Source organism: Aulonocara stuartgranti (genome assembly GCF_965226115.1).
Source record: "Aulonocara stuartgranti genome assembly, chromosome: 6".
Classification (NCBI taxonomy): Eukaryota; Metazoa; Chordata; class Actinopteri; order Cichliformes; family Cichlidae; genus Aulonocara; species Aulonocara stuartgranti.
This window is the reverse complement of record NC_138944.1, coordinates 22,936,231-22,959,762: the sequence shown is the minus strand read 5'-3', so window position 1 is coordinate 22,959,762 and position 23,532 is coordinate 22,936,231. Positions and strand designations below refer to the sequence as shown.

Sequence of the window (23,532 nt, the reverse complement as noted above, 5' to 3'; positions counted from 1 at the left end):
ATGGCGTATACCTCATCTTTCACACACCATTTTTGTGTTTTGTCTTAGTTTTTGTTAAATATTTTGGAATTTTAAGGTTGTATTTACCTAATTTCAGAACCCGTTAAGGACCAGGAGATTAAAAAAAACAAACAAAAAACCCTCATATGTAAAATCTTCAAATGGGGAGAAAAAAAAAAAAGGGCATGCTATCGCAACTGTACCCGATATGTGGTCACTGTAGATTAAAACACAGCAAATATTCAATTTTAGAAGAAACAAACAAACCTATTTTTATATTAATTCCCATCCAACTGAATAATGACTAGAGTGTGAGATGTACAGAGAAAGAGGGAAAAAAAATACTTTGAGCCAGTGGTTTAGATTATAACAGGGTGTCTGAATTTTAATATCTGGGTATAAAAATCCAGTTTAATGAAAAACAGCAGAGACAGATTTTCTAAAAGATATCAAGCACTGTTACACAGAAACTTAGAAAGACCATTAAATCACATTTATTTAGAAAACATGAACACAAACAAGTAGACCACTGGTCCAAACATGCATCAAGTTAATTTAAAACCTTGGCAACATTTACTTGAATTACTCTTTGCATTGAAATCCCCTTACATTATGAGCGCTCAAATTCACATCTGCATTCAAGAACTACTTACATTATTTAAGGAGACCCTTGCTTCTGTGAGCATGACCGTTTTACAACATCCAAGGCAAACACCATTGAGATAAAAGAAAGAAAAATAAAACTGCATAATCAAGTAACTTCAAGTTAAGTTATGAAAAGGCTTTCAAACAGGCAGACACTTTAATGAGGTATAAAGTTTGCAGGTTTATCTATTTTAAAAGCCCACCCATAAACTCCCATTACTCATTTTGGCTTTTACAAGGTTCACAAGGAATATGGAAAAATATTAATATCTGGTTTCATTTGTCATTTAAACTCTAGATTTTGGAGTCTGATCTCATTGTCTTCCAATGATTTTAAACTCACAACAAAACTAAACAGGCAGACATTAGAAACCTTTTCGAGTACAATGTTGCCACAACCATGCCATTGTTTCCAAAGAAAAATCATACCCATTCAAAATAGCCCTGCTTATGCTTTGTTTTATAAAATGAAAACGGGTCCAGTGATAGGGAAAAAATGTCAGGGAACACACATGGGTAAGAAAGAGAAGGACAAAAAGGAAGTTATTCTCTTCTTTCCACAGAAAGAAATGTCTCTAAAATGTCTCAGCCATAGGCAAAGCACACAAAATGTTCTGTTACTGTCACAATGATTGAATGTAGGAGTCTTCATGCACTCCCAGCTCCTGAGAAACTTGAGACTTAATCCACAGACAGCTTTTTCTGACCAATCAGAGCAGACTGGACCTTTCAGGATGAGCATTTCAGGAAGAGGATGAACTGTGGCATAGCGGCAATATGGAGCGGGGCACGGAAGAATACGTTGTGTTTAGTTTTTTTAATATTAGCATGTAAACCTATTCTAATTAAAAAAAAAAAAAAGAATTATGAAATGTAAATGAGTATAACAAGAATCATAAATAGCCTTTCAAAATATAAGGTGATTGCACATACCTTTGCACACTCTCACACTTACACTATACTAGACGTGCGCGGCATCGTCACAGACAACTGACTGCAGCTCAGGAAAATACTAAACAAAACGCTAAACTCAAACATTAGTTGGAAATTAAGTGGCTTGAACTTCCCGTTTCCCTGTTTTAATCATGACTACACTGATTTCAAACCTGTCACATGTTTTTTCATAAAAAGTCTGAAAAAAATAGCCCTTGAAAGGGTACAACAGCTTTAATGTTTTAAATCAAGTTTCCAAGCACCTCCACCACCATCTGGTCCTCGTGGGCCCCTTTCAGACAAACACGCCTGAGCTGTATAAATCAGCACTCTGATCGCTTTTCCATTAACTCTTTCCCCCATAAAGACGACATCTGATGACCTCACATGTTCCCTTAACGAGTTTTGACATCTCACTGTATATCAATTAAGATGTGGTTTTACAACCATTAAAATAGTTTCCTGTTTTTCTGAAGTGTCGCTGTGATTCTGTACTGTAACCAGAAATGTGACCACTCTTCACAAAAGAACTCCAAGGGTTACTCCTAGTAGGCTTTAAAGGGTAAAGAGTTAAAGTTACAGCAGCAAACGCACTAGGTCAGAAAATATGTGTATTTGGCTGACTGCATGCAGTCACAACAGAGAGACACCCACACTATTACAAGCGTGCACGTCTCTGTTGTAGCTCTGTGGGCCGATCAGCTCACTATAGAACGCAAAACACCAGCTCAGTTTCTAAACTGCTCAGAGAGAAAAATTTCTTCTGTGATAAAGTTTTCTAGCCTCTGTGAAAAGGGTTGGGGATGATGTCCTTGCTCTTAATGACAATTGTCATTAGACTTTGCTAGAGTCAATACTGACAATGCACGTCCCGGTAAATACAAAGACTTTTACAAATAAAGCTGATATTGTGCACATACCGTGGATCTCTGTCACAGTCACAGGGATGTCTGAATGAAGGCATGAGGAACACTGACTGAAAGACAGAATGCTGTTACTTTAAGAGACTGACAGATTCAGCGCCGTTACAAGTTTCATGTCTGAAAGAGCTACAGACACCAAAAATGGATGAGACTACAAAAAGTGGTTTTCAACGCCTGATTTAGATTTCTCTCTCTCTATATATATATATAGGTTATTTACCTATTATTGTCATCAGTTTTAGTGTAACTGCACAAAAAGCAGGCTGTCATGCTTTTCCCTGAAGCCTGTTATACCAGCCCTCATCTTTAATCACAGTGTGAATGACAGAAGAAGAAGGAAAAAGAAAAAAAAAAAAAAGAAAAAAAAAAGGGGGTCCTAGATGAAAAGGAATTCCACTGAACTGCATCTAAGTTCAAATCCTGCAATTTTAACATTCACAGGGCATTGGGAAACAGTTTTATGAACCAACTTCAAACAAATTAAAGAGACGAATTGATTTTTAAGGAAAATAAAGTTAAAAGTGCACAGGTAACCAAAAAAAAAAAAGGTGCTTTGCATTGGAGATGAGGATCTAAGCTTCTGGAATAGACAAAGGCCAGCTGTTGCTTAAGACGTCTGGCACTGAACACCACCAGTGGTGGCGTAGTCGTCTTCGTCCATGTAGTAGCACTCATTTCTGTATCTTCTCCTGTTCTCAAAGTCACAGTCCTCCAGGTCAGCATAGATGTAGAGGTCATCGTCCATACTGTCTGGCTGCTCTGCATCCATCTTTTCTGGGAGATAGCGCTCCAGCTCCTTCAGCTTATGTTCGGGGAGGAAATTAGCTTTTGGGAACACCACCTAATGAAACATCCGTAAATAGATTCAGTTGCAGCTCCACAGTAGACCATACACGCATATTATAATGCAGAAAAATGCTAACACTTTATGTTATTTTAATGGTGTCAATGTTTGCAAATATGGGCCTCATCAGCTGCTTTGCTTACTTATGCGTAATTTAGTCATAAAAATATAAAAGACAAAGGCATTAAAAAAAACAAAACAAAAAACCCCAATAAATGCCAAAGAGATTCTTACCGAGAAGTGAATAATGAGACGCCCCTTCTCAAACGGCCTGCGATACGTGGGCATCCCTTCATTCAGGACACACTTAGTGTCGCCAGGCCTGATCAACTCCCCTGTAATTTAAAAAACAAATATATACAACATCAAAATAAGTTAACTGAGTAAGAATGAGTTTGTAGTTTATTTTAACTACTGTACGGTAGAGGTCCAGTGGTCTTGACAAGGTGGCCTAGTTTCACTGTGAAGTACAAGCCACACCAAATGTGGCTTGCTTGGCTGACAATAACATTAGGCCCATTAAGTCAATCTAAACAAAAAAAAAATAAAATCATCACTGTTTATTCATATTTTTAAAAAAAAATGATTTTAACTGTTCTGGAAAAGGAGGACATCACAATGACACAGCACATCTAAAACACGGTTCACATCTCACAGAGAAATCTTTCAAACATCAATCACCTGGAATTATTTTAAAAAGCTCTATGACAGTTTCTAAATTCAATATGTGTTATTCATTGGATGCATTTTTCAATAATACATTCATATCCTCTAAAGCAGAACAATAAAAAAAAACAAAAAACAAAAATGGACCTGAGCCTGCTGATGCTACCTCATTATACATAAGAATATTTTCATACACCAATCTGGTTGCCAATCAAAGTAACTCCCAAAAAGCATTTCCCACTTTGATTTACCTGGATGTGATGTGATGAGGAGAGTTCTGTTGTCCAGTGTCTGAATGGGGTTCTTGAAACCACATAAAGCCTCAACCAGCTGCAACTCCATGGACATGATGAGGTCCTCTCCTTTCCTAGTTAGACAAAAATGAAGACCAAAAAAAACAAACAAAAAGAAAAGCAAAAAGAAAGTCAAACGTCAGCCTACAGCATGGACATGGAAATTAATTTTATTTTTATTGCACAAAAGGATGAGAGGGTGATGGTAAAGCACCAACCTTGGTTTATCATCCTAGTTAACATTCAAAACAACAAAAAGACACTTAAGAGCAGCTTCTTTTTACCTGGTGAATTGTGCATGGTCTCGCTGATCTAAAACAATGATGATGTCGCCTGGCTCGAGTCCCGGCTCCTGGTCTCCCTCTCCATGTAAAACAATTTTCTGGCCATCTCTCATTCCTGTGTAAATGTCACCGGGTAACATATGTACAGGTTTACCGTTTTCCTTGTTTGCACACAAACAGACGCAAAAAAAAAGTTTTACATTTCTCTCACCTTTGTCAATGTGGACCTCCAAGATCTTCTTCTGTCGTAGGATCTTCCGGCCTCCGCATGCTTTGCAGCGGTCCTTTTGGCTGATTCTTTTTCCTTGTCCTTGGCAGCTGTGGCACACTGTGGACATCTGCTGTACCATACCTGGAAGTAACTGGTGTACGCGGACTTGCATCCCTGTGCCATGACAAGACATGCACACCTGTACCGCTCCTTTACGACCTCCACGACCTGCCAAATGAATAATGCAGGAGAAACAGTTTGGTTAGATAACTTGCACCAGACTGATGTGACGCACATCTCACTAACATCTAAGCAACTTTTTAAGAGAAACATACCTTCACATCTGTCACAAATGGTATTCTTTGGGACAGCAAGTTTTCTTGTTGCTCCATTATAAAGCTCTTCTAGCGTCACTGTAATCTGATGAACAATATTCTTCCCTGGGGGGCAACAATATTGCACAGTTAGTTATATCACAGATTTCAGCAGTAACACTTAAGCCTGAGAGGTCTCCCAGAGAAACCACTAAGACAAGCTTTCAATAATTCAATCATTTTGCTGTACATTTGAAATGCAGTAATAAGTAGAAAAAAAAAACCCAAACTCAAACATTCAAACTCTCTACGTTCGAAGAGTGAGACATTTTTTCAGAAAGCATTTCTCACACTGTCTCTTTGTAATTCTAAAGCAAATTCTAAAGCCATCTAGCGCAAAACAGAGCATAAATCAGGCATGCTTTAGGGGCACGTGTACCCGTGAGTAACAAGTCTCTTACGGTATGAGCATGAACTTTCAAGCCTTTAAAGACTGTTCTACTTTATTTCAGCTAAAACTATGAGTACAGAGATAATCTTTGTTTGCTTGGCATTCTCTGGCTCTGCCAATTACACAAGTCTGCAAAAAAACAAAAAAGATTTTTCAGCTGCATGTGATATTTTTGGTAAATGTTATTGTTTTTAGAGTGCTGAATCCAAAAACGATCTCCATTTCCCTCCATCACGTACAGATTTTTTGCAAAACATGAGGAGTTTACATAAAAAAAGCACAACAGTGATAAAAACAAACAAACAAACAATTAACAATGTTTTATTACAATTAACCAAACATATTTTTTTAAGATTCCCTACCTTTCGCCATGAAGAAAATAACCCTCCACTTACCTCACTCAATTCCTCGTATTTTCTATTTGTATTTCTCTTGAGTCTCACTCTTAGTAATATTAAATGAATGTAAGAAATCATTATTAGATACGCTTTTTTGACTCAAGTATAGGATACCAGATTTCAGTTTAAAAAGGGAAATTGTATGCTTAATTACACTAAAAAACACGAGTTTTGCAAGAAAACATGACGAGATTGAATTTTAAAAATATTTTCCCCGGTTTCAGTGAGTAAAAATCTATAAGAAACAGTCAAAGAATCCCGTGCAGTTTTTAGGTTGCAGACCTGTGTTATCTGTATCATGACTGACCTCTAGTGTAAAATAGTGTACTTGTAAAAAAAAACAAAAAAAAAAAACTCTACATCACGATTAGGGGTGGGGGTGTATTAAAGATCATACAGCACCAAGCCACAGTATGATTTAACAGATTCAAACTCTTTGTGTCTGAGTCTTTAGAACCAGTTTTCTTTCATATCGCATTGCATCAGAGAACATATTTAACACAGGCAAACTAAATGGCTTTACATATTATTTCACAGCTATATCCTCTCAACATTTGCCTACCTTTTCGCTCTCTATGCATCCGGCTGCCTCCACCAAAAAACAAGTCAAAGATATCCATGGGTGATGCAAAGCCCCCACCACCTCCAGTTCCTCCTTCTTTTATAGCCTTTTCACCTCCCCGGTCATAAATCTCTCTCTTCTTCGGATCTGACAAAATCTCATAGGCCTGTGAGATCTGCTTGAACTTGAAGAAAAGAAAAAAGAGAAGACAGACCGTGTCAGAAGACGTGTGCCTCACCTGTTGATGTTAATGACAGTAAGAAAATACTACACACCTTCTCTCCTTCTGTGGGATTTTTATCGGGGTGATATTTCAAAGCCAGTTTGCGATAGGCCTTTTTCAGCTCATCTGGAGTTGCGCTGGGTGGCACACCCAAAGTGTCGTAAAAACCTGTTTCTTTGACCATGTTTGCCTTGAGAAACTGAAATAAATAAATCAAATATTCATAAATAAAATAAAGTTCATAAATGTTCAGCTTCTTGTGAATCTGAGCTCAGATCTTGTGACCATAGAGGACATTGCATGTGATCTGCATGGACACTGTCACCCTAAACTATCAACCTGGAAATACTTTGTGATTAGATGGGAGGTGATGACTGAAACATAAAGCTTGTGGGCCACAATCAGCCCAGCAAAGACTTCAACCTAGCCCTCCGGAGAGCTTTAGAAAATGTGCACACAGACGTTAATTTTGGACTTCTAATTGTATTTTCATACGTTCATGGCCATTTATAGTACGTCAGAGTAGTAAGTAACAAACTAAATGACAAAAACGTTCCTGTTTTTTCACCATCTAATACAGTTTCTGTTAACAAAATAATTGCCAGACACTCAATGACTTACCTTTTCTGTTAATTTGACACATTTCTTTAAGCCTAAAGAGACCTGCTGACAGATTCATTTCACTACAGCAGCATTTTTATTATTTTACTTTCACCAATCTGGCCCACTCAAGCTCAAACTGGAGTTCACAATGTGAATCGAGTCTGGCATCCCTACTCTAAAGGGTGAAGTAGATCCAAACCAGCAACTTATTCCTCATTATCATAACAGAGTCGCTAAATCCCTTCACGGGGGGTGGGTGGGGATTCAAAGAATTAGCTACCAGTTACCAGCACCACACAAATACAGCCTCAATCCAGCCCTTTTAAAAACAGATAACTAGCAAGTCCTACACAAGACCTTTTCCGTTGTAAAAAGGAGCAAAGACCAGTAGTGCCTTCGCTTTCTGTCCGGCGTTGAGTAATTTGTTTACTCAACGCTGCCATATTTGTTTTAGAAGCGATAGTAAAACTTGGCGACTCAACTATTTGTAATCTTTTATTAGTGGGAATAAAAGATCACAGTATATTTGAACAAGATGTTTGTATCCAGTTGGTTTCAGAGGTGTTTATGAATCAATAAAAACAACTCAATACTGTTGTCGAACGCTCCTTTTGGTACTTTTCAGACATGTCCAGTTACTTAGGTTTTACATAATCCAGTGGTTAAATGTATGCTGTTACATGAGGGGCACAAACTGGGGCTGCTCGGGCCCTACGAGGCTATTTGAGCTACTTAGCCCGGCTAAGGAAAAAAAAAGATTAGCTTTGTTGTTTTCTCAACTTAAACACCGACCAAAAAATACACATGACACTTGTGATAAACACCGTGTGAACAGATAATTACTGTTTTCCAACCTTATATGAAGACAATGATGTCGCCTCACAACCTCCGTTCACAGCAACTCTTCTAGAAGGTTCTTCTAACCCGCCTCTATCGTAAATGAAAGTCGCGTCCGGTGACGTTTATTTCCTGCGACGGAGCCCCCAGTCACCCAAACAAGCGTGAACTGTTGGAAACAGAAACCCTGGTTGCGAGGCCGAAGGCAAACGATGATAAAATGCCACTCTGTTGGCTTATTAGCGAGGAGGGGAATCATAAACCCATCCAGCTCCCTCATTTACAGACTGTTGTGTTGGGGCGAGGGCCAGAAACAACCATCAAAGACAAAAAATGCTCTCGGCAGCAAGGTAACAGCATCTCAGTCTGAAACACTAGCAGTGTTAACAATTAGATCAACTATTGAAGTATTTTTTTTTTATCAAAATAAAAAAGAAAGATTAAAAAAAGAGATGTATTGTATGACCGCTAAGGTTATGGCCACGTCAACACAGCCTGAGCTCTCTTAGGCAGGTGTTCTTGTAATCTGTTTAAGCGATCTTCAAGAAGCCTGGAGAACTCCAGGCTTCTTGAATGACATTCAAATCGCTTCTTTAGATGTTGGCCGCCTTTTGTTTCGTTCTCAATCAAGGTGATCACAGACTGCTTTAACAAGGATGATAGCTGATGCTGAAAAATTTAGCTGTTGCCAATCAGGTGCTTTCCAGATGCAAGGTGAATCAAAATGTGATGGTACTTCTCTGCATTCATAATTCCATCAATTTTGATAAGATCTCAGCAACACTGGCTGAAACGCAGACCGAGCCTCCACTGTGTTTTACATATGCCTGTAGACATTTACTGTTGTGTTTCTCCTGACCTCCTTCTTACATATTAGTAACACATTGAACCAAAATGTTTAAATTTGGATTTGACACGCCATAATACCCGTCGCCCTTGATTTTTCATTCCAGTTCTCAACCTGAACTGAAACCCTTTCTTCCCATTTCCCTTCTTTCTTTCACGACTGTCACCTCTCCAGTGAGACCATTTCTGATGAGGCTTTGATTAATAGTTGATGGATCAACTGAAGGGCCGAATGCATTTCTGTAACATTGAGGTTAAGCACTTATTAAGCGTCTTACTGAGCACACAAAGCCAAAACCATACATTAAACTATACACTACAAACAGTGTATCTGCCTCACATCCATGGGTATATTAGAATCACCACTAACATGTATATCTTTGGACTGTGGGAGGAAGCTGGAGGACCCATAGGAAGCCCAAACCCATTTACAACATTTTTAATTGACTTTCTAAACTATTATAAATTTCCCAAAGATTTTATCATTAATATGTGGAAAGTGTGACTTTTGCAAATGTTATCCTTTTCCAACCAGTGGAGCTGAAAGCAGAATGCAACAAAGGTTATGTCAAAGTTAAACAGGTAAGATACTTACACATTCATAATTTGAATATCTATAAAGAGGTTAAACTTTTTCCCATCTTCCACTTTTTACTATATAATCTTACAATCTGTCTTTTATATCCCCATTTTTATTCCAAAGCTGGGCTTAAACCCCACCTCTGTAGACTCCGTGGTGGTTGGTAAAGACAGTGAGGTCAAAATAAAGCCTGGACAGCGCCTTCATATTGTCAATCAGCTTTACCCCTACACTGTACAGTTCAAAGAGGATCCCACTGGCAGCCAAAGTGGAACAAAAAGGCAGCGAGAGTCCACTTCAGAGGACCGAGAGAGCCAGAGGGACGCTCAGAGTATGAAAGCAGACAAACAAACAGAAAGGATCTCAGTGTCAGTCAGTCACGCTGATTCCCCAAAAACAAATGTAAGAAAAAAAATGTTTCGATTGTTTTCATGTTTTGAGTTTGAAGGAATACATTATCCAGAAGAAACATGTCCCCTAATATCGGTTGCAGGAAAATGCTGGACACTGGAGTCAAGGCCTTAAGACATCAATGCAAGACCCCAAGATGCAGGTAGCCGTTCTATAAAAGAGACTCACGATGTGATGTTGACTGGAGAACTGGATTTTGTCTCTAATATCCAATTTTTAACTTTTTTAAACTAGGTGTACAAGGATGATAAAGTGGTCGTTATTAAAGATAAATACCCCAAAGCTCGCCACCATTGGCTTGTGCTCCCGTGGCAGTCAATTCCCAGCCTGAAGGCTTTGCGCACTGAGCACTGTGATCTGGTGAAACACATGCAGAAAGTTGCTGACCAAATGATTCAACAGCGCCCAGATTGTAGTTCGGTGCAGTTCCGCACGGGATACCACGCCATCCCAAGCATGAGGTAAAAATTTAGACTATATGAAATGATTTTGTGAACTTGGGAGAGTAACTAAACTAAACTAAAAATATGGAGGTAATATGCTTAGACTTAGTCCTTTTACTACAATTTGACTGATGAGGCTTTAGTGGATGTGTTTATTGAGACTGCTATAACAAACAATTAAAAACAACAAAAAACAGTTTTAAATTAGAATAAGAATAGTGATAATAATGATAATAATTGTTGGTTTTATAGAGAATTTTTCAGAATCTACCTTAAAAAGTGCTTCAGAGATCAGCAAAATAAAACAAAGACTGAATGAAATAAAGAAGTACAGGGCAGAATAAACTAAAAATTAAGACCAATAAATTGTAGAGAGAAATTCAGGAAATGAAAGACAGTTCGAAGTCAATTAAAAATCAAAGTAAGCATTTTTGTTTGTTTGTTTGTTTGTTTACCAGGTAGACACTCCAGTTAATGTGGTACTCAAGGTTAAAGAAGCTCTGAAGTTAATGACTTTTAAGAGGTTAGGGTTAAGGATTTTCATTCTGACTCAAAAGCTTGTGAAATCAATCACGTGGTCGTTAAAAGCTAAAAAACAAAAGCGTCAACAGAATACATTTGGAAGCAATTTTGAAAGGGAATCCTAACTTTCTGGGAATAAATGTTAATTTAAAAAAAACTGTGCAGACTTCTCTATGCTTAAAATAAGTACATTTCATGTTTACGCTTAGTTTAAATGAACCTTAATTGCTCATCATTTCCGCATTGAACCTTTACTTTTATTTGTCTGTTTTTTATGTTTTCATTTACAAAGGCTCTGATTTTTCAAATTTGCGTTTTTAATGTTTCATCCTGTTCTTCTGATCTGGCTTTAATTTTTCATATGAACATGTAAAACATCTTTAAAACCATTAAAGAGAAATGTGATGCAGATGTATTATTGTATTTGAAAAATGAATCTAATAAATTGTGGTGTGGTCCCAACGTCTGACACATAAACAACAATCATTACCTTAAAATAACTACTACATACTGTGTGAGTGTCTAGATCAGGGGTCCCCAATCCCAGTCCACGAGGGCCGGTGTCCCTGCAGGCTTTAGATGTGTCCTTGATCCATCACAGCTGATTTAAATGGATAAATTACCTCCTCAACATGTCTTGAAGTTCTCCAGAGGCCTGGTAATGAGCTAATCATGTGATTCAGGTGTGTTGACCCAGGGTGAGACCTAAAACCTGCAGGGACACCGGCCCTCGTGGACTGAGATTGGGGACCCCAGGTCTAGATTCTTCCCACATTATTTTGGAATAAAAGTGCCACGAAACTTGAAGCTAGAAGCTGTTTTGGACATCTGCTGCCATCTTGTGGCTAAGATCTGAAATGTAAACGCTTCAGACTTTACTTTCTAATCTTAAACAGGTTTTTAATGTGGCTTTGAAATTTTCTCTCTTTCAGCCATGTTCACCTCCACGTGATCAGCCAAGACTTTGACTCACCTTGTTTAAAGAACAAAAAGCATTGGAACTCATTTACAACAGATTACTTCATTGAGTCTAAGGGTAAGAACAGTTCTAGTTTATTTTTAACACCTGCTTAGAAATAATTTGGCTTTAGAGCAAATCATTTATACTGTGGACTCAAAATACTTTGTGTTTTTCTTCCTGCAGATGTCATTCAGATGCTTGAAACTGATGGAAAAGTCACTGTGAAAGAAGGCACCAGTGAGTTGTTGAAGCTACCTCTCCGCTGCCACGTGTGTCGCAAAGAGCTTCCCACTATACCGGCACTGAAGGAACACATGAAGTCTCATTTCTGAGATAACAATGTGACTGTAACTCATGCTCATGCTCTGGGTTTTCATTGATCACATATCTCATGTTAACTTTTTTTTATAGTATAGATTCATTCTTTTGTACAATGTTAAATTCCTGTAGCTTCCATAATTATTGGCCTGATTACAAATTCCAAAGGTCTTCAATGTTTGTTGCTTTTTCAGCTTTTTAGGGTTTTCCAGTTTAATAGGAAATTGAGTGTCAAGCTACAAAACGTTCAAGGTAAATGCCATCAGTGTAATGCAAGGTCATGGATTTCATTTAGTGTTAATACCATTTCAAACATGTTAAAATATTTTGCAATAAATATTTTCTAAGAACTAAATACTGCCTATATCTTTTCAATTAAAGTTGCCTCTTTTAAGCCCTGCAGTGCATCAAGTTTAGACTGATTTTTAATGCAGATTTACAGAAAACAAAGGAAGCTGTCGATGTATTGTACTGGGAATGCATTAACTCGCTTTCAGAGCTGGCACAGCTGCCACAGAAATCAACATTTGTTTCAAAAAGTATAAAAGAAACCTTTCGAACTTACAGGTTTTTATATAAGGAAAAATAGCTTGCTGGAAAAAAACTGTACTGCTTTGATGTGTTGAAATAGTAGCAGACAGTCAAATAACACATTGGTACTTGGGAGAACTTTTTGTACTTTTTCTTTGCTGCTATTACAGTACTCCTTTAGCAAATAACAGTTAAAGCTTGCTCAGCCACCTACTGCTAATACCTACATCTCAGTATTTTGATTCTCATTCTAATTATGTGATTGAGAAATCTGTTTAAACCATTACCAGAGCACAGCCTCTTTACACCCACACACTCGCAGTATCTCTAGTCACACCAATCATTTGCATATCCTCCTTCACTACATTCAAGAACCTCTTCTGTGGCCTTCCTTCGTGTTCTCCTGCCTTGAAGCTCCATATTCAACATGCTTTGTACAATACATCTCCCTCCTCTGCACATGTCCAAACCATCTGATCCTTGATTCTCTGGACTGTTCGACCTGAGCTGTCCCTCTGATGATCATTTCTAATCCCACCCATCCTGGTCCGATGATCTCAGCATCTTCAGCTCCACCTCTTGTCTTTTCCCCCCCAAACCACACATAATAGCAGGTCTCACTACCATCTTATAAAATTTGTAATTAAACTGTCTGCCAGAAAACCCAAAAGCGCTTTTTGCCTCACAGTTTGTCATAAATCTCAGTAAATTATGGAAAACCAGGTGTACTATGATATTGAATCAGACAGTTATGTTGACATGGTCATTAAACAGATTATTGGTGACCTTCTCGGTGGAGAGAACATATTTAGACCATAAATATGGGTGAATTGTCTCCTGGACATTGGCAGACATATTTTGCTGGTGGACAATGTGAATCAACTGGAAATTTCCTTTAGTCTCCACTATGCTTTGTGACTGATTCTGTGCAGTATATCAACTTTTATATTGTATTTGTTTTTCCTGGCGTTTTTCCAGATTGTTGTATACGGTTTCGCCCTTTTCCTCAAGAAAGATTATAAAAACGTAATTTGCATTAGTACACAATACAACATGAAGATTTGGTACCATCTAGTGGGGACTTTTCATATAAGCCGCGACAGTTTTCGAGATTTGTCTATTGACGAACTACTTCTCCACACGATATTCAGTATTTTTAGGGTAATATCGTCATCAACCAGTACAACAGAAATGTAAAAATAAATTAAACAAAAAGGCTCGACTGGCCCGTACGGGGATCGAACCCGCGACCTTGGCGTTATTAGCACCACGCTCTAACCAACTGAGCTAACCGGCCACGTCTGCTAATGAGAAAGTACCATTTATATAGAGAGTTATATAGAGAAGTTGTGGGATAAAATTGAGGCAGAGGCAGCCAGAAGGGGACCGGGGGGGTGGCCTCCTCTGCACCCTGGTGACATACCCCTACTCCAAGGTCCTGCATGTGTGGGTGGTTGTGGTGGAGCGGGAAGAGGAAGGCAGCTGGAGATGGGGAGGGAAGGAAGGGAGGGGCAAGTGACCCCTCCCTGGGGCCAGCTCCCCCGCTGACCCCAGTAGGCACCCCCATACTCCGCGACCCACCAGGGAAAGGGGGCCCAGGCCCATCCAGACCGGGGCCCAGTGCAGCAGCGCCTCCCGGCCCCACAGAGCCCAGGACAGTCCACCCAACCCCACCACAGAGAAAACTGCACCCACCCCACCATCCACTCATCTTCCAGACTACATAAGACAGTAAACGCCCAGGCTGAGATCTTCCTCCACCTCTCCTGTATCTCCCCCTCCTGTAGAGAGAGCCCCTGAGGAGAGGAAAGCTCCTGCAAGATGTGACAATCTTCCCCACCAGTTGAAGAGCCCCCCAGGTGGCTCGATGCACCGGCGGCACCCTGCTCCAGGGCTGGGCCCCCACCCACCCGCCCACAACCCCGGCAACACACCAACCAGGACCCAAGCCCCCGAGGCCCGGCCCGGGCCCCAGCCCAGAGACGGAGCGCCCCCAGAACCTCACGCCCATACATACATATCACACGTCGTAGTTTCACATTCGACTACAAGGCAGGTATTATGTGCTAGTATTTCATTTAAGAAGTATCAGTAATAAACAGCAATACTCTGCGACAATGCTGTCTTTGCTAGTGATCCGATACCAATAACAATAGCCTACTTTTAACCTATAAAGGGAGTTTATGTAGGGGAGAACAGTACCTCGTGATTTAGGCTGTGAGATTAGCCTAACCAGCATCCATTAGCCAAATTTGGAACATATTTTAATGACCTCTAAATGGCTGTAACAATCCTGTGGTTTAAATGTGTTATAGACCATTAATTAAAGAGACGTGATAGTAAACACAAAAAGTTGTTTTCATACTATCAATATTTGGATCAATTCCCCCCCTCTAATATGCAGGACAGCATTTTGCTTAAAAATGTATTATTGTAGAGGTGCACTCAGCTTAAAATTTTTATTCTTTGTTTATTCAGCTGTCCTGCCACTATTTTTCAGTAGCTAATTGTAATTTTTAGAGATGGACCGATCTGATATTACCTATCGGTATCTGTCCGATACTGACTTAAATTACTGGATCGGATATCAGAGAGAAATCAAAAATGTAATCCCATCCGAAGTATCACAAAACGCGCTACTTGGCGTAACCCAGCTCGGCGCATCGGAGCAGTATGCCCTGTCAGCGTCAGTTGGAGCATTTGGAGCTGCTACATGCTTCCTAACAGCAGCATTTCATCTCTGCGAAAACTATCCCAGAGAAGTAAAGCAAGTATGTAAGTTCATCCCTGAATGTTTGCATAGTATTTCCACGTTAAGCTTAACAACTGATATATTGAGCCACAGCTGGACTGGTCATTTGAGTTCCAGTTTGAGGTGAAAAGGAAGCGATTTGTCCCTTACCTCAGCTAGAATTAAAAAATAGACACAAAGCTGGAGTTATTCTGTCTTTGCAGCGCAGTTGCATCTACTTCTCTCATTCACTCCCCCTTCCTCTCCTGTTATTACTTCAAACATGAAACTGATCAATGATCAGCTGATCGGCTTTTCTGCAGCAAGTCCCATCTTGTTTGTTTTTTATCGCCCACTTTGCGCTAGAAAGAGGAGACCAGCGGATAAACAACAACAGCACGTTGTTTATCCGCTGCCTGATAAGCTGTTGTTAGAATGTATTTAATATTACTTTCTAGTATCAGCTGAGGTTTGCTGGAGCCATGGCTGTAAAAGCTGCTGGTCATGATATCCGTTTGCGGTGAGAGGGAAACATGAAGATGAAACCACGAGATGTCCTTACTGAATCATCAGAGCTGAGCAGGTGATGGAGAAACAGGTTTACCTTTGAGGTTACATGAATGAGTTGAAGGGAAGTTATGAACTGTTTCTGAGAGACAAATAACACCAGGATCCTTTTTTTTTTTTTTTTTTTTTTTTTTCTTGTCTGTCCCGTTTGGCTCTTTTGCCATCAGAATTGTTGTCTAAAGGCAAAGAAAGATGCCCAACGGATTTACTTTACCAAATTGACCATCCCAGCCTTGCCATAATGGTCCATTTGATTCACCTTTTATTGTTTATTTTATTTTCACTTACTGAATATGGGACAGACTTGACTGGGGGAAAGAAGGGGAGAAAGAAAGAGGGAAAGAGAAACAGCTGAGAAGAGGGACGGGGGAGAAGGGCAAAAGACAAAAACCAACAGAACGGGCAGAAAAAGAAAAAAAAGAAGAAAAAAAGAAAAAAAAAGCATATATCAATCACCTGGGTCACCTGCTGAGAAAGAAAAAAGAAAACAAGCAGAAGAGAACAAGAGTAATAGAATAAGCAACATCACAATGATATATGGGAATATGACAGTAAATACTAAATATTAAACATTATTGTGCAGCACATAACATCAACAGAACACAGTGTGCTTTGAGGTAGGAGCCAAAAAGGGTGTAGTTTGTCGGTGTGATCACCCGTGTGTACATCTGTGAGCATGGACGCACTTGTTTTTTGTTTTTTAAAAGGTTCCTTCATGTAATGATCTGCTAGAGGGTGTGGGGGGGCCACAGCCCCGTCCTCCAGGGCATGAAGCAGGTATGGAGGAGATCAAAACTCCAGACATCCAGAGGCCCCCAGAACACAAGAGACCAAGGAAGACCAACAGAGGGGCAGCCGCGCCACTGTCCCAGAAAGAGCTGAGGAGAGTCCCAGATGAGGGCTCACTCAGCAGCCGCGGAGCAGAAGCCAGGGGGAGTTGCAGTGACGCGCCCGTGAGCTCCGCCGGCAGCCAGCCGTGCCTGAGTGACCGAGCCCCAGGCCGAGAGGCCGGGGGCACCCCACCTCCGAAGTGGCCTGAGCAAGCCCCAGGCTCCAGGCCCCGATAAGCGGCCGCCAAGGAGTGAGCCGGTGTGTACCTGGACGCCCATCCCCGGACACAAAGAACCTCCAACGCACCGATGTCTGAGGGAGTCCGACACTGGCAGGGGAAGTGGTGGTAGGGGGAGATAGGCCTCCATACCTTGGAGGGCCTAAGATGTCCCCAGAGAGGTGGCGCCTGACACCCAACCTGACATATAGACACAGAAATACAGGCACACACATATACAAACATCCATTCCCACCCTCATGCTCTCATATACACTTACTCCACACTCAACCAACGTGGAGACAGACATAAAGAGACGCTGTACACACGATCACACTCCCCAAGCGTACTCTAAGCCCCGGGTCTAGGTACCCTTGCCCCTGGAGGGGGGGAACTGCCCCCAGACCCAGGTGGTGTTACCCTTTTCCCTGCGGTGGGGGGAGGCAGACCGCCCCGACTCCGCAGCAGCAGGGAGGCCCCACACTCCAGACCGCACTCCTCCTCCTAGCCCCCCCGCTCCAGCAGGTCGCAGAGAATGGGGGTGAGAGAAGACTCCGAACCTCCCTCCACCCGCTCATTGTAGTGTTGATGCATGTGTGTTCTAAGGTGCATTTAAAACCCAGGAGGGCATGGAGCTACCTGCCAGAGAGCAGCAGGTAAGCGCATAGTCCCTCCTGCTAGCCCTCAATGTCTACGTGTATTTAAAATTGAGAGGTGGGCAACGATGCCAGGGGTGAGGTGTACACCCTGATGGTACTTTGGACTCCGTGTATCGTGCCCACCCCCAAGATCCTATATGTATGTGTAATGAGAGTGTGAGTAATGTGAATGTCTAAGTTGTGGGATAAAATTGAGGCAGAGGCAGCCAGAAGGGGACCGGGGGGGTGGCCTCCTCTGCACCCTGGTGACATACCCCTACTCCAAGGTCCTGCATGTGTGGGTGGTTGTGGTGGAGCGGGAAGAGGAAGGCAGCTGGAGATGGGGAGGGAAGGAAGGGAGGGGCAAGTGACCCCTCCCTGGGGCCAGCTCCCCCGCTGACCCCAGTAGGCACCCCCATACTCCGCGACCCACCAGGGAAAGGGGGCCCAGGCCCATCCAGACCGGGGCCCAGTGCAGCAGCGCCTCCCGGCCCCACAGAGCCCAGGACAGTCCACCCAACCCCACCACAGAGAAAACTGCACCCACCCCACCATCCACTCATCTTCCAGACTACATAAGACAGTAAACGCCCAGGCTGAGATCTTCCTCCACCTCTCCTGTATCTCCCCCTCCTGTAGAGAGAGCCCCTGAGGAGAGGAAAGCTCCTGCAAGATGTGACAATCTTCCCCACCAGTTGAAGAGCCCCCCAGGTGGCTCGATGCACCGGCGGCACCCTGCTCCAGGGCTGGGCCCCCACCCACCCGCCCACAACCCCGGCAACACACCAACCAGGACCCAAGCCCCCGAGGCCCGGCCCGGGCCCCAGCCCAGAGACGGAGCGCCCCCAGAACCTCACGCCCATCCCGGACCCACCCAGGGGCAGCCAGGCTACCAGGTCAGTAACCCACGTCCGTCAGCACAGACCCTCCCCTAGTCCCGCTGCACGCAGCCGCGAGGAAACAGTCACCTGAGAGCCAACAGAGCCCCTAACCGGACATGACCGCTACCCCGGGTTGAGCCCCCCAAGGAAAATGCCTCCGGGGAACCCCCCGACGCCCTAAGCCTGTCCCTACCCCCACACCAATCACAACAGTGAAGGCGGGACCAAACTATGACCCCCCACCCCCACTAGGTGATGGAGCTGATCAAAGGAGCCCAGAGCAATTGATCTGATGTGGTGGCAGAGGCTGTATCAAGGCTAATGTAATCTAATAGATAATTTCTATATTGGTTAGAATTAAGATTATTTTTATTTTTCCAGTTCATGAGGACTGTTGAAACATGTGAAAAGCCGCGGCAGGGAATTAAAGGGAACGGACTTCAGCGTGAACGACCAGTTCCCCAAAGAGATCTTGGAACGACGCAGGGTCCTCTTCCCAATCCGACGCAGCTTCATCCAGAAAGGCTCCCGCGCTGTCATCGCTGTGGACCGGCTGTACGTGGACGGACAGCTCCACCGCGACCCCAACATCACTCCGTGGCTGTATTAACCTCACACCAGATAAGAATCAGCCACACCATTTCCCTATCCACTCACACTAACTTGCATTAACATCTGTTTAACTTACCAGCATCAAATCGCATCTTAAAGTGTGATTTCATAGCAGAATTAACACCGTCACTCTCCGTCAGTGATTTAATTGGAATGTTTACGTTTTGTTTTGTTTTTTTTCTTCTCGTTTTTTTTCCCTCTCTTTCCCCCCCTCTTGGTTTTATGCTGCTCACCCCTGTCCTTGGTTTCTTTCTTTATTCCTTTCACTGCCTCGATCACCTGCTTCGACACTCATCCACAAACATCCTTTATTTCGACACATACGCACCATGCGCTCAACGGCAGCACATTTACATCAGTCAGACAGCGCACACAGTCGTTTAGGATACACACACTTAAGCCAAGCCTACTCATATTAGTAACTATGCATACACAAAGTCAGACTCAGGGAGCATCTCGCCACACATTTTTTCTCTCTCTCCTTCTCTTTATTTATGAACAAGTGACGTATTCTCTCCACCTGGCTAAGCGACGCACACAGCATACATCCCTAGTTATACACAAACATCTATGGGTACACTGAGGTTCATTACATGGAATATAAATGGAGCTGGCTCCAGAGTAAAGAGGTTAAAAATATTTAACCAACTCAAAAAACTACAGGCAGATGTTGTCCTTTTACAAGAGACCCACAGACCTCTTAGAGGTTTGAATGAACTTAAAACACCTGAGTTTCCTAATGTGTTCTCAGCTTGTTATAATTCTAGACAAAGGGGAGTAGCAATTGTAATACATAAAAATATTAATTTCACAGTACTCGATACAGTTATAGATCCAGAGGGCAGATTCTTAATCATTAAACTATCTATACTTGATAAAAAGCTATGTATTGCAAGTGTATATGGTCCAAATGTTGATGATCCCTCATTTTTTCACGGTTTTTTCAGTGCACTCTCTGAACACTTAGATGGCACACTTGTTCTTGGAGGCGACCTCAACCTTGGACTAAATGAAGACATGGATAGGCTCAATACAGCGGGAACTCAGCGTAATTGGCAGTCCACAAATATAATCAAACAGTATATGAGCGACTTTGGTCTTTGCGATGCATGGCGCTCCCTTCACCCCACCAGTAAGGAATATACTTTTTTCTCACATGTCCATCACTCCTACTCTCGTCTGGATTATTTTTTGGTCAGCAGCTCACTGCTGAACGACATTTCAGACACTGAGATTCACCCTATAGCTGTCAGCGATCATGGTCCTGTACCTTTAACACTAATGCACAAGAATAATACTACGCCAAGTAAAAACTGGAGATTTAATATATCACTACTTAAAGATGAAGACTTTATTAAATATTTTAAAAAAGAGTGGACTTCATATTTGGACTATAATGACACTCCCGAAACATCAGCTTCTGTTCTATGGGAAGCAGGGAAAGCTGTGATGAGAGGTAAAATAATTTCTTTCTCATCACATAAAAAGAAAAAAGAAAACAAAAATATTCAGGAATTAGAAAAAAACATCAAATCACTAGAAGAAGCCTACGCGTCCCACCAAGATCAGGAAACATTGAACAAAATACGCAAAACAAAACTAGAATTAAATGAGATAATTGATAAAAAAAACAAAATTCTTAGTACAAAGACTACGCCTACAAAATTATGAACATGGTAATAAATCCGGTCAATTTCTAGCAAACCAGCTAAAAATAAATAAATAAAAAACAACTATATGTGCTGTTCAAGATTCATCTGGGAACACAATATATGAACCGATACAAATAAACAACATTTTCAGGGATTTCTATAAAACGTTGTATTCACCACAAATAAACCCATCTAAAAAAGAAATTGATCAGTTTTTGGACAACATAACTCTTCCAAAATTATTGGACACTCGAGCAATGGCACTGGATTCACCACTGACACCAGGTGAACTCCAGGAAGCTCTGATAAGTATGCCCAATAATAAGGCTCCAGGTCCAGACGGCTTTCCTGCAGAATTCTACAAAGAATTCTGGTCGATTCTAGCACCAGTTTTCTACAGAACGTTGTTGGAAATTAAAGAAAAGGGCAGACTTCCATCAAATATGAATTCTGCAAACATTAATCTCCTGCTAAAACCAGGCAAAGACCCTGTATATCCCTCAAGCTATCGTCCAATATCCCTTATAAATGTAGACCTTAAAATAATCTGCAAAGCTCTCTCAAAGAGACTGGAGAAAATAACCCCCCTCTTAATTCATCCTGACCAAACTGGTTTCATAAAAGGTAGGCACTCATCAACAAATACACGTAGATTACTTAATTTGATAGACTACTCATACAGTAAAAACCTAGAAACTACAATATTCTCTTTAGACGCAGAAAAAGCATTCGACAGAGTTAACTGGAAATTTCTATTTGCAACTTTACACAAATTTGGTTTTGGATCCTCTTTCATAAACTGGTTAAAAATATTATATAATTCCCCAACAGCTTGTGTTAGAACAAATGACTAGACATCCTCCAGCTTCTGTCTCTTGAGGGGCACCAGGCAGGGATGCCCACTCTCCCCTTCACTGTTTGCAATTTTTATTGAACCACTAGCAGCAGCAATTAGACAGAATTCAGTAATTAAGGGCATAAAATGCAAGAACGTGGAACATAAAATCAGCCTTTATGCGGATGATGTGTTACTCTTTCTCCAAAATTCACAAACCAATATCTCTGGGGTGATTGAATTGATAAACTCTTTTGCAAGAATATCAGATTACTCAATTAACTGGTCAAAATCTACAGTTCTACCGATTAATTGCTCCCTCCATAATTCCTCTTCTACACCACTGCAATCGGGAAATATAAAATATTTAGGTATTAATGTTTCTCCCAAGCTTGCAGATCTAACTAAATTAAACCATATCCCACTTTTAAAGAAGGTAGAAGATGATCTGGCTAGATGGAAATGTCTACCCATATCACTCATGGGAAGGGTTGCCGCTATAAAAATGATGGTCTTACCAAAAATAAATTATTTATTCTCAATGATCCCAACTAAACCGCCACAAGATTGGTTCAGATCTCTAGATTCATGTATGTCCAAATTCCTTTGGAAAAATAAACCCCCACGTATAAGCTTAAAAACACTACAAAAGACCAAGGATAAAGGAGGACTAGAACTGCCTAACTTTCAGCACTACTTCTTAGCCAACAGGCTTCAGTTTATCTCAGGATGGCTAAAACACACCCTCTTAGATGAACCTTGGCTAGATGTAGAACAAGCACTTTGCAATAATCTAGAGATCTCAGACCTACCATTTATCAGCTCAAACATCCAACGACATGAATGCTTTAAAAGCATCAACATCAGCGCTTCTCTGACAGCATGGTGGGAGTTTCTAAAATTGACAGCGTCTTCATTAATCCCATGCAAACGTACACCTATCTGGAACAACCCTGACATATTACAAAACAATAATATGATAAACTTTTCAGATTGGAGTGGTAAAGGAATCAAATATTTAGAACATATACTAGAAGGAACAGAATTTATTTCATTTGACAGACTAGTTACACAATATGGGATCAACAAGAAAAGATTTTTAGAATATCAACAAATTAAATCCATAGTAAAAAAGAAATTTAAACCGGGTCAAGTTGAACTACAAACACCACTAAGTGTGGTTCAATTTCTTACTCTTAAAACCCCCACATTACTATCCAAAATATACAGAATGCTTTCTAAAACAGATGAATCAATATCACTTCCCATTGCAAAATGGGAAGCGGATTTATCAGTTAACTTAGACCTAAACTTCTGGTCTCAGATTTGCTTAAAAACCTTTCATCTAATTAGAAATCCCAGTCTTCAATTAATTCAATACAAAATATTACATAGAGTGCACTATACAGGTCATCGGATGTTCAAGATGGGCTTTACGTCTACCAACAACTGCTCACACTGCCAAACCAATTCACCGGACAATTATATCCACGCTCTTTGGTTCTGTCCACCAGTTCAGAAGTTTTGGCGCGAGATATGTGAAGACTTATCGAAGTGTCTGAAATGTAACATTCCAACTTCCCCCTTAGTGTGTTTGTTGGGCAGCTTAGATAATGTCACTTCAGAAAAGAATATCGCCCATATGGTTTTCACTGCCCTATGCATGACCAGGATCCTTTTCTAAGTAGCTGACAGCTGGTAACTGTGCAGGGGTGGATCTAGCAAAGTTTTGTCGGGGCCAGGTAGGGCATTAACAGGGAAAGGGGGGC

The 23,532-nt window shown here is 41.2% G+C and overlaps 2 protein-coding genes across 4 annotated transcripts; one reads left to right on the top strand and one right to left on the bottom strand.

The window, feature by feature from the left end:
- Nucleotides 1–478: 478 nt before the first annotated feature.
- Nucleotides 479–8,309, bottom strand: dnaja1 (DnaJ heat shock protein family (Hsp40) member A1). Its single transcript, XM_082537999.1, has 9 exons — nt 8,205–8,309; nt 6,800–6,946; nt 6,525–6,708; nt 5,135–5,239; nt 4,800–5,027; nt 4,589–4,703; nt 4,263–4,378; nt 3,580–3,680; nt 479–3,342 (listed from the first exon to the last, which is right to left on the bottom strand). The coding sequence occupies exons 2-9, from the start codon at nt 6,929–6,931 to the stop codon at nt 3,109–3,111; spliced, it is 1,215 nt and encodes a 404-aa protein (XP_082394125.1). The 5' UTR covers nt 6,932–6,946; nt 8,205–8,309; the 3' UTR covers nt 479–3,108.
- Nucleotides 8,301–12,617, top strand: aptx (aprataxin). 3 transcript variants are annotated; one of them, XM_082538001.1, is made up of 7 exons: nt 8,302–8,537; nt 9,569–9,615; nt 9,854–10,015; nt 10,107–10,166; nt 10,259–10,485; nt 11,922–12,025; nt 12,134–12,617. In XM_082538001.1, exons 1-7 carry the CDS (start codon nt 8,408–8,410, stop codon nt 12,280–12,282), a joined length of 879 nt encoding a protein of 292 aa, XP_082394127.1. In that variant the 5' UTR covers nt 8,302–8,407; the 3' UTR covers nt 12,283–12,617. The 3 variants fall into 3 exon arrangements, with proteins under 3 accessions (XP_082394128.1, XP_082394127.1, XP_082394126.1); XM_082538000.1 differs by having other exon boundaries at nt 8,303–8,537; nt 9,737–10,015; XM_082538002.1 differs by lacking the exon at nt 9,569–9,615 and having other exon boundaries at nt 8,301–8,537.
- The last annotated feature ends 10,915 nt before the right edge of the window (nt 12,618–23,532 follow it).

Bases quoted from the DNA above. Each gene is read 5' to 3' on its own strand.
- dnaja1 (XM_082537999.1), bottom strand. From the start codon at position 6,931: ATGGTCAAAGAAACAGGTTTTTACGACACTTTGGGTGTGCCACCCAGC. The intron at 6,709-6,799 runs GTGTGTAGTATT...CTTTTCTTCAAG, and splicing joins ATCCCACAGAAGGAGAGAAG to TTCAAGCAGATCTCACAGGC. The intron at 3,343-3,579 runs GTAAGAATCTCT...ATGTTTCATTAG, and splicing joins GTCTCATTATTCACTTCTCG to GTGGTGTTCCCAAAAGCTAA.
- aptx (XM_082538000.1), top strand. From the start codon at position 8,408: ATGCCACTCTGTTGGCTTATTAGCGAGGAGGGGAATCATAAACCCATC. The intron at 9,616-9,736 runs GTAAGATACTTA...TTTATTCCAAAG, and splicing joins GTTATGTCAAAGTTAAACAG to CTGGGCTTAAACCCCACCTC. The intron at 10,486-11,921 runs GTAAAAATTTAG...TCTCTCTTTCAG, and splicing joins CACGCCATCCCAAGCATGAG to CCATGTTCACCTCCACGTGA.